The 11,612-nt window shown below is 42.6% G+C and overlaps 1 protein-coding gene across 1 annotated transcript; it reads left to right on the top strand.

Annotated features, from left to right (window-relative positions):
- The first annotated feature begins 233 nt into the window (after window positions 1-233).
- Window positions 234-3,029, top strand: LOC102719705 (protein DETOXIFICATION 16-like). The gene is made up of 8 exons (XM_006661642.3): window positions 234-489; window positions 587-1,131; window positions 1,266-1,352; window positions 1,434-1,490; window positions 1,578-1,816; window positions 1,896-2,014; window positions 2,104-2,190; window positions 2,623-3,029. The coding sequence occupies exons 1-8, from the start codon at window positions 391-393 to the stop codon at window positions 2,671-2,673; spliced, it is 1,284 nt and encodes a 427-aa protein (XP_006661705.2). The 5' UTR covers window positions 234-390; the 3' UTR covers window positions 2,674-3,029.
- Window positions 3,030-11,612: the final 8,583 nt, after the last annotated feature.

Here is an 11,612-nt window from a genome sequence, read left to right as displayed (position 1 = left end):
CCAGCGAATTCGGAGCTTGGTAGTCACCCCATAAGTTTATTGCCGACTCCAATCGTCAACTATATATATATATATATATATATAATAAAAAAAGAGAGAAAAATCTGTTCCCCCGAGCCCCTCCCATCACCGGTTCGCAGCCCGCCATAAAAATCGCGGCCCACCTCACATTTCGGCACGCCCCGAGGAGACCCACCCATGGCCGCCGCCGCCGCCGCCCATGAGCCGCTTCTCGCGGCGCCGACAAGGCCCGGGAAGGCCGCCGCGGCCGACGGCGACGTGCGGGACCAGCGCGAGGACGGGCGGCGGCTCGCCTCCGCGGAGGCGAAGCGGCTGCTGCTTCTGGCCGGGCCGATCGTGGCCAGCTGCATCCTGCAGTGCGTAGTGAACATGGTGTCCGTCATGTTCGTCGGCCACCTCGGCGAGCTCCCCCTCGCCGGCGCCTCCCTCGCCACCTCCCTCGCCAACGTCACCGGCTACAGCCTCCTCGTACGTCCTCCCTCCTCCCTACCTCGCCACCGCATGGCGCTGTGCACCTAGAAATTAGAGTTTCAGATTGCTTGTCTTCTGGGATTCTCTCTCGCAGACGGGCATGGCGACGGCGATGGACACGCTGTGCGGGCAGGCGTACGGGGCGCGGCAGTATCACCTCCTCGGCGTCTACAAGCAGCGCGCCATGGTGGTGCTCGCGGCGGCGTGCGTCCCCATCGCGCTCGTCTGGGCGTACGCGGGGCGGATCCTGCTGCTCCTCGGCCAGGACGCCGACATCGCCGCCGAGGCCGGCGCGTACGCGCGGTGGATGATCCCCTCGCTCGCCGCCTACGTGCCGCTCACCTGCCACATCCGGTTCCTGCAGACGCAGACCGTCGTGCTGCCCGTCACGGCGAGCTCCGCCGCCACGGCGCTCCTCCACCCGCTCGTGTGCTGGCTGCTCGTGTACAAGGCCGGCATGGGGAGCAAGGGCGCCGCGCTGGCCAACGCCATCTCCTACGCCGTCAACCTCGCCATACTTGCCCTCTACGTGAGGGCGTCGAACACCTGCAAGAGCACGTGGACCGGCTTCTCCGGCGAGGCCTTCAAGGAGCTCCGCCACTTCGCCGCGCTCGCCATGCCGTCCGCCATGATGATCTGGTCAGGCAGTCAATCTAGAACGCACTGTCGAAATACATATCCTATTTCAAAGATTCAGTTTTGTCAGTGAAAATGACAAAAAGTAGCTGTGATTTTTAAGATTTACTTCAACCGAACTGTTTAATTTTCTGCAGCTTGGAGTGGTGGTCATTTGAAATCCTTGTCCTCCTCTCTGGACTTCTACCTAATCCTCAGCTTGAGACTTCAGTGCTTTCAATATGGTAATCATAGTTCTCATTACGGATTTACATTTTCAAAACGGCATTTTTTGTTCTTTTCTAAACTGACAGCTTAAATTTCAGCCTGAACACTGGGGCTCTGCTATTCATGGTACCATTGGGCCTATGTTCTTCTATAAGGTGCAATTTGTAAACATAAAAAGTCATTAGTTTAAATTGTTCAATGTAGTTTCCTTGTTGATTTCTTGTTTTTTTTTTACACCGTAGCACGCGTGTTTCAAACGAAATTGGAGCAGGGCAGCCTCAAGCAGCAAAGCGAGCAACGCGAGTGGTGATGTATATGGCTTTGTCTGAAGGATTGGTGATAAGCTTGACCATGTTCTTGCTTCGCAATGTCTGGGGATACATGTACAGCAATGAGCAGGAGGTTGTGTCATACATTGCTAGAATGCTGCCGATTCTTGGGATATCTTTCTTCATAGATGGTCTCCACAGTTCTCTCTCAGGTAGAAAATTGATAGCACATTTGCACTACACAAGATCTGAATTCTAAGAGTTTAAATGAATTGTTGTTGCACTTTTCAGGGGTTCTTACGGGTTGTGGTAAACAGAAAATCGGCGCAGCCGTGAATCTCGGCGCGTTCTACCTTGTAGGCATTCCAATGGCCGTGCTTCTTGCATTTTCCCTCCATCTGAATGGAATGGTACCAATCTCTGCTAACCCGTCGCCATTTAAAAACTGACCCATGAATTTTATTATCTCAATTCTGAAACTGCTGCGCTTTCAAAACAGGGCCTGTGGCTTGGCATCGTCTGCGGCAGCATCGTCAAACTACTGGTGCTTGTATTTGTCTCGTGTTGCATAGACTGGGAAAAGGAGGTAAAAATAGCACACTGACCAAACTCCTTCAGGATAATGATTGGTAACTTCTGCAGCTAAGGCTGGGTTCAGTTTCCAAAAACATCAACGCGTACGGTCACATATTTGAAATATTAAATATAGTCTAATTATAAAACAAATTTCAGATTCTGTCTGGAAACCGTGAGACGAATCTTTTGAGTCTAATTAATCCATCATTAATACATGTTGGTCACTGTAGCACTTATGGCTAATCTTGTACTAATTAAGGTTAAAAGATTCGTCAAACGATTTTTCTTATAACTATGTAATTAGTTTTAATGTTCATGTATATTTAATGCTTCATTTAGGTGTCCAAAGATTCGATGTGATGTTTTGGGAAAAGTTTTTTGAACTAAACAGGGCTAAGTCTGGACAAACAATGGTTGTCTTACTTTATGTTTCCAATGTCAGGCAATCGTGGCAAAGGACAGGGTTTTCAGCTCATCCCTTCCAGTAGCATGAAAATGGTCAGCCACATGCAGGGTTTCAGGCGATTAATACGATGCAAAATTGGTCCACATTCGAAGAAAGCATATAAATCTGGCCATGAGAGGGAAAATATAGTTGTGTTGTAACTTCTATTGGGATTTCGGAAGAAGTCGAACGAAAAACGTAGTTGAGGACTGTATCCATCGCATGGTGATCAGAGACGAATTTGGACTTTTTGGTGTTGTGTATGATTGTTGCTTTTGCCAACTGTATAACTGAGCTCTAGTTAGGGTATACTGTAGGTACATTGAGAGTTTGTACCTATCAATTTTGGGGAGTCTCTGTCAGTGACACTAATGAGCAGCGCACAGGAGTCGACTCGCTGGCTACATTTGAGCACCTTTTACTGATGTTTTTATCCCTACAATTGGGCATGGACAAGAAAGCACAATCCTAACATCCAAGGAAGCTAAAGAAATGATAAATTATGAAGGGCTCTTGATTGATCCAGTTATCATTACAATTATGTGGAGTACTGTAGGCGGTCTGGCAAAAACCAGAGTCTGCTCAGGATGGTCAAGTTTACCTCCAGAAAGGCAGAGGGTTCCTGATGTGAAGTCTAAGTTTCCAACACAAATAATTCTCATAACCAAATCTGCACGACATTACATAAGTCGGCATGAATGTTGCAATCTGGGAAAATACATAGGTCAAAATATACTTTCAAATGAAAATATAACCATAAAACGTACAGGGAAATCCATATATTTATTAAGATTAAAAATTATGACCCATCAGTTAATACCAACGGAATTGATTCACCACCAAATCAAGTAGATAGGCTGTTGGAGTACGTGATTTCTACAATGTGTGAGAGTCCCCCTTAGCAAGGTTCTGCCAGGGGGTGAGTGAAGATCGAGTTTGACATAGAAAAATGAAAACAAAGGTTTATAAGGTTCAGGCTGCTCGATTGCGTAACACCCTACTATTTTGGTTTTGGACTTGGCAATGTAGAAATGTACAGAGTTGTTTACATCCCACGTTGGGGTTTTTTCATATTTTTTTGTTTGTCAACTTCTCCTAAATGGCTTGACCCCGCCTATAGTTCAAGGGTGATCGATAATACCATTGTTATCTCAGGAAAAGTAATAGGGAGTCTTGTCATTGTCCCTCCTGACATCCTGGGGCCATCACGTGGCCCACAGACTCCTATCGCCACCGCTCTGGCCCGGGAACCCTAACAAGAGAGTCTGGGACTGAAGAATCTTTCTGCCAACGACATCTGCCTATGGGTATCCCCCATGGAACCAGACACTACTGTCATGGATGTAACAGAAGCATCCTTCTTGGCCCGCATGGGCACCTACCCCTCTCTAGGAGTTGGCATGTCGCCGAGCTCCAAACACCTAATGGGAGGTGGCGTTGCCAACAACCCTAGGTTCTACCACCTCTTTGTTGCATCTATTTGTCCGGTCACTTGAAATCACAGCTCCCTCTTGGGCACTTCAGTGGTTTGATAGGATGGTGTTGATTCTGAACAGGTCGTCAGGCTCACTGTTTGACACGTCCTACCGGTGGTACCTTTAAGCCTTAAGTGCAACTTATGCCCCATATAGGGATTTCCGCGAAGGAACACCGGGGTATACGTGTGTAGAGTGTCTGTACCCCTAACTCCCCCATGTTCCTTAACAGGAGTTTGCGTCGCATTGGATAAGCTTCTTGAAGACGTCTCTAAAGATCATACACTTGTTACATTTAACGAGCTTCTTGAAGAAGACATCGATGGGCGAGTTCACGATTGATAGTGCCGTGAATAGCATACCGCCAAGCATCTTGATAAGCCCTAAGCTCCACTCGATACTCACTGCTTGAAATTAGCATAATCTTCTAGTGAGTTGATGATAACTATGATTTGGAAGAAACGTTGAAGACTAGACTACAACCGTACGAGATGTTGTTGTGTTTTGCCTTAGCGATCGATACACCTCTCCGTGGGTTGTTGATCTTACCCGTGTAGATCAATCTTATTCCTACAAGCAAATTAAAGAAAATGTGTAAAACCAAGATAAAAACATTCTGATATTGTGAGTAGGAATTGAATACAAATGATAAGTTGGCATTGTATAACGAACAAACCGACGATCTAACAGAACACGGGATTACACGAGAAAGTAGCAAAGCAAGCAAAAACCGAGAAACTCTAAAGGGGTACCTAAATGTTTAAGAAGGTAGGAGGATGGACAAGGGTTCCCTAGGATCGTGCTCCACTAGGTAATGTAGCACCTTCTTTCTGTGATTGCAGCTGATTGACATGGAATTTGGAGCTGAGGTTTGATCCATTCGAAAGATGACTCCGAGAGCTTTTCATCAAGTACTTTTGGATCCAAAACTATAACAGAAGGCCGAATTGGATTCCAAAACATGGATACATGACATGCTGCTGCTGTTTCCTCCAATTGCGCTGCCCCATCCGAGGTGAACAACAAGCGTCTAAACCACTTCTCCATGTGTGGGGTGTACGGCAAAACCATCAGCAGCTTCCTCGCCGACTCAATAATATATGAATCACAATCTGCTAACTAAAAGCATTGACCACATCCTTGTTCGCTCTCCTGAAGAACTGCAGATTTGGTTGCTGGGTTTTGCCCCCTTTGATCATGTCATCTGCCGGGTCTAAAAAGATAAGCTTTCGAGTGAAGACTGAGCAGTGACGCGGGGCCATGCATATCTGATCTGGAGGAGCATGGTGTGGCTGCAATGTGTGCAGCTGACACAATCTCCTAAACATCCATGGGGCTCCTAGCAGTCCACAGTGATATGCATCGCTCAATGGTTGATGACTGATATGAGGTAACACATCTGCTCGATTTTGTTTTTGAATGTATGATTGAATTCTATAGGTTGTATGGATTTCAGAATGCAGGAAAGTTTTGGTTTTTTTGGTTGGACCAAGGTCCTCCCTCTTTATATGTTCTTCACAGCACACGATTACTGGTGAAAATGTTTTTTTTTTCTCCATTTGTGTTCTAGACATGGCCCTTCAGATGCTTGAAGCCATCTCCTCTGAATATGTGACAAACTCATTTGTATTTAGCAAGCTTTTGGCGTCTCCCACTTCGTTGATGTAATGCATTTAGGGCCCCTTTAAAGCATAGGATTGTGAAAATACGCGAATAGAAAAAACGACGGAATGGAATGCCATGTCCCCTAGATTCCGATAGAAACTGAAAACACATAAAAGTTCAAACCATCGTTCCATTCATATATAGGAGAAACACATAAATTTATATTTATAGTTATGTGAAGACTAAAACACGAGGTACGACTCCATATTTATGTTTCTCCAAAGTCTACATAGTAATTTTAAAGGAAAGGGTATAATGTAATACTTTATTTCAAAGACACCCTCATAGGATTTCTTTTCCATAGGATTGAAATCCTCCAAACTTTCTATGTTTTTCGTACAAATAAAAGGGAGCCTTAATTAATATGATAGACATTCTTTTTTTCGCTGAACTAGAAATTGGAGATCATATAATTATGTTATCTCAACTAATATATTTGTCAATGCATTTTCTTTTAGTTGACACAATTTCCTTTAGTTCTTCGAATGGCCCTAAAGAAGACATCCAAGAAACTAGATGTCAATATTTAGGACTTCTTAGCCTCAGTATAAATTCTGCCTACTTACGTGATATCACGGAATAAAAATATATGATAGCACAAATGTCTATTGCAGAGGAAGATTTTGACTCTGTAATATTTTTGAATCCATTGCAGAGGTCAGACTGCCTAGGCACATCTCGATAAACAGAATTTTTTTTGAGAAATAACATTATTTTAATGGAAAATCGCATGATTAGAGACCATCTGTGAAAAATCGCAATTTTAACACCCTGTCGAACAGTGGATGTTCGATTTGGGCCCTATCGAACTGCTGTTATTCGAGAAAGGACCCTATCGAACACCCACCGTTCGACAGGGCCCACCACCTGGCGCTGAGAGGGCCTGTCGAACTGCCAAAGGTTGACAGGCCCCCTGTCGAACTGCCAAAGGTTGACAGGCCCCCCTACCGCCCCAGTCGAACGATAGGAGGGCCTGTCGAACTGCCCCTGTTCGATAGGGAGCCTATCGAACTATGGCAGTTCGACGTGCCCCTAAATTGCGATTTTTCATGCATGGCCTCTAATCTTATGATTTTCTATTAAAATAATGTTATTTCTAAAAAAATTCCGATAAACAAGCATGAAATTTCTTGTTTCCTACTTCCCATCTCTGAGATGTTGTGTCAGTCAATTTTTTCTTGTCAGGAATGATTAAGTCACCTTGTATTTTGCAATGTCAAATTTCCAAAAACATCTTAGATAAATAGTTCCCTTCTAATAACTTGACCCGGGCCATAAAATTATATACTCTCCTGGGATAAAATGCAGTACTGTTATGTCAAAATATTTCCATTCGATGATGATGCAACAGTTGTTTGGTGACTTGTGATCTTAAAATAGCCTCTTCTTTGGATGTTTATCGCATTGATGTCAGAAATTATTGTGGATGAATTTGACCACCATGAATGGCTTGAACACGGCTTTACCATGTTTCTAAATCGGTGGTTCAGTATTTATGTTCCAGGTCGATAGATATGTAAATAACAAACTTATATGGTTGCGAAAGTGCCTATAGACTCGTGGTTACAAAGGACCCTTAGTAGCACCTGAGGTTCTGCTTTTAGTGGGGAGATGCGCGCCCGTGGTGAAAAAAAAAAACTTATATTGTTAGTGTGAGTTTTTTAACTTAACCATTTTCAGGAGGTATGCACTATATCATTTTTAGGTAGTTGTACAATATTGACGGTAATTTTTTTGCGTGATCATGATTACTTCAATGAATTAAATGGTTTCAAAATACATAGCTGTAATTAATATAATACTATCTGTGTATCTTTTTTTGTTGAATCTTAAATTTATATAAACTTCCTCTCATACATATTATAAATCATTTAGATTTGTCAAACCCTTTAATGTTTATTTAAGTTTGTGGAAAAATATAACAATATTTATAACATCAAATCTAGTGTTAAAAATATTTTGGTAATATATTTGTTTGCTATTGGAAACAATAGTATATTTTTCTCTGAACTTGGTTTTGACTTTAAAGAAACCTAAAATGAGGTATATTGTGAAAGGAAGGGAGTATATCACGTGCTATACTCCCTCCAATTTTTATTTGATGCCATTGATTTTTGAATCGATCTATGTATGACGGTTCATCTTATTTAAAATTTTTATGAGAATATATAAAATTACAAGTAATGCTTAAAGGTGCCTTTAGTAATAAATTGGAAAAAAAACAATCCTTTGATGTCACCAAACAACCAAAGGTATATGCCAAAACAAATAAATTCTGGCAAAATCTCTTCTAATATAAAAAATGCTATGGAAGCAACCACTTAGGTAATGGACATCAATATAATACAATATGGAGGAACCATACATTAAACCATGAAAGATATGTTGATAGGCCAATAATCATAATAATTCACATGAACCATAACCCTTTAAACACTTAATAACACCAAGCTATAGTTTTGTCATCTATGATGTGGTGATTACATTGCGTAACTACTAAAGTCAGTTAATGCTCTGGAAACCAGGGTGTCCTCACAAATGGCTCGCAATGCCTCCTTGGGCGCCCATTGCAGGGGCTCTGGTTGCTCCAACCCCTTCTCTGGAGATCATGCGGGGTCAGGCCAACCCGACACCCACCAGTATGGCACGCCCACGTCTCAGTGGATAACACCTGACGAGGTCTACGCTGCACTAACGGCACCGCAATCGACTACACATGATGTCGGTTGTGTGTGGCGTCAGTTAATGTTCTTCCCATGTGACAGCGTTAGGGACTATTTGAATATACCACTATGTACCCCTTCAGCGCACTTTTAAAAAGGGAAATTGGACCATATTGCCCTCCGTGTTGTTCACTGCACCCTTCGGGACACTGTTGTAAGTGCAAAGGGTAATTTGGTTCAAAAAATTTTCTAAATGCACCAAAGGGGTACACAATGGCCAATCTTAAATAGTTCCTAAATTATAATGGCATACTTCCAATTAGTCGAATAGTGTTGGCATATTTCAAACATGTAAATTTATAATGGCATGGATCTAATTAACCCTTTATTTTATTCTCCATTCCATCAGAGTTTTAGTCAATGAGTTATCCTGGTGTCGCATTTTGTGAATCATCAGCTTGTTAAATTCCGCATCTTGGTTTGGTGTGACCTTAAACTGTCTTGGTTTAGTTTGATCCAAGTTGATGGATTGCGAAAGTAAATATATAGAGTTATAATTAGCTGTTGTCCATGAGGGTCAATGTAGCTTAACTCTGATTTATTATTTCTGTCTACCTTCATTAGGTGTAATCTAATACTGTCTCAGTTTAGTCCGATCTATCATAATTATTCTTAATATTGAGTATTTCTTAGTTTTATTTAGCCAACCGGATAGGTTTATTACCTCTATTATTGTAGAGCCGATCTATCTATGTCCTTAGATTAGATCGGTTGGGTACTAAATCAACCATCGGTCTAGAGGCCAATTGGCTTATTGAATTTAACTTTGTTTTTTCTTGTTGATTACAAGGTCAAATTGACTGACACGCCATGAACTGTGGTTGCCTCCTCTCAATGTTTTAGCTAGGCCTAGACTTCCATTTGGCCTTAGGAATGTCCAATGATCTTGGCCTTCATATCAGCCTATGCCTGGCGTGGCGAGTGGTATCTAGGTGCTGCGGGTCGTGCTCAATGATGGCCTTGTCAAAAGCTTCAATAAGCTACTCGGTTGACAATGGTCACCTAGTGGTGTCGCTCCTCGAGGTCCACCAGTTGCGGAATGTTCTTGTCGTTTGCCAGGTTGGCTCATGCCTCAGACTATGACAGCTCAGCCATTGTCGTGTCACACTTTGCCCTTATCTGTAACAGGTATTGGTGTTGTTACGGACAAAGGATTACTGATATGAATTTCATCGGTAACGGGCAAACCCCTGTTACGAAAATGACATATCTGTAACAGGTCATAATTATGAACAATTACAGAAAAAATATATCTGTAATGGGTCATAATTACAAAGCGTTACAAAAATACAACAAAAAATAGTATTAATTTTAGCTATCTTTTCATACTAAGCGCCATCTATTCATATATATGTGGAAATTGGGGATTCAAACTCACAATATCCACCTCCACACACACAACACCCTAACCATCTCACATATGAAACACTGTTGGTTACATCTTCAAACCATGTAATGCATATTTGGTTCTCTATATAATGTTAAGTTAAAAAGCTATCAACTACAAGGTTGGATTTCTCGATGAGATCTACAGCTTTCATGTAGGAACATTCTTCATCCGAGGTTATTCAAAAAATTTAACTATTCGTTTTTAAAATATGTTGAAATAATTATAATGTATATTTGGAAAACAAAAAATTTTCAAATGAAAATATAGTCAACTATAAAGTTGTAGATAAACTAAATATCTACAACTTTGATATAGTGCATATGTTCATCTGAGGTCGTTTGAAAAATTCAAAAATATCATGTATTTCAAATATGTGAGAAATTCAAATCTGGACATGTAAACAATGTCAAGTGAGATTACAAAGTTGTAGATCTAGCCATGTTCTACAATTTCTCTATAGAGCACATCTCCATTCAACAATGTTTGCTAAATTCAAAAATTCATTGTTCAAAATAGATCTAATATTTGGTAACACATATTTGAGCATACAAACAATCTCAAATAAAAACAATTTCAACTACAAAGTTGTAGATCTTACTGAAGTCTACAACTTTCCTATTGGGCATATGTCCATACGAAATTATTTTAAAAAAAATATCATTTTTTTTAAAAAATGAGTATTTTCTCATCCGTAATGGGCCGTAACTTCCAACCGTTATGGGTAACTACTTTCCACAATGGGCCATAATTATGACCCATTATAGATAAGTTTAGTAATCTGTAATAGATTATGATTATTGACCTTTATGGATAACTCTTATCCATAACAGGCCATATTTAAGACCCATTATTGATAAGGTCGGCTATCCGTAACGATTCGTCATTCGACATTCGTTACCGATACATTGTCACGCCCTGAGTTTTACCCAAGCCTAAAAATAATTAAATAATGCAATAAAATGAATTAGTTTAATTAAAGTTTAGGAGAAAAGTAGTGTGTAAATTTAATTAATTAATTGGAAGCTTTTCGGAAGGTTCTAAAATGTCCCGAAAAACATTTTAAATTATTAACAGGATTTAAACTTGAATTACATGCAATAAAATTTGCTCAAATAAACTTAATTTAAATTCGGCAAAGTAGGGCTTTCCTTTTTCCCTCCTTTTCCTCCCTTTTTCTTTGTTTTTCTTTTCCTTTTTCGTATTGGGCCGCAGCCCGATTCATCCTTCCTTTCCCCTTTTTCTTTTTCTCCCCCTCCCTCTACGAGGCCGGCCCAGCCAAGCCAGCCCAACTCCTCCTTCTCTCCGTCCCGCCGCGCGCCCGAGCCGGCCTGGCTATCTTCCCTCCGCCAGGGCCATCGGCCGTCTCGGCCCACTGCTCTGTGGCGCAGCACGCTCACGCTCACGCCCACGTCGCGCAAAGTCCACGCCACCTCCCTACGCCGGCCGAGTCCGCGCCGCCCGCAACGGCCACCGCCGCCGCACACGCGTGCGCGACCTGGTCTCCAACGGCCGTCCCACCGTAGCCAGGCTCCCTGCGCCATAAAACCCCCCCGCATCTCCGCCCTGCCGCCACTTTCCCCTTGCCCGTTCGCCGCCGCTCCCTCGCCGCTGACGACTGATCTCGCCGCCGGACGCCGCAAGCCGCCGCTCATCCCCGTCACCCCTGTTCCGTCCCCTCGCCGACCTGCTGCCGCCCTCCATCGCCGCCGGTGAGCTCTTCCCACTCCTCTTCCT

Source organism: Oryza brachyantha, chromosome 10 (assembly GCF_000231095.2).
Source record: "Oryza brachyantha chromosome 10, ObraRS2, whole genome shotgun sequence".
Lineage (NCBI taxonomy): Eukaryota > Viridiplantae > Streptophyta > Magnoliopsida > Poales > Poaceae > Oryza > Oryza brachyantha.
The sequence above is the reverse complement of the archived record's forward strand: the minus strand, read 5'-3'. Positions and strand labels throughout refer to the sequence as shown.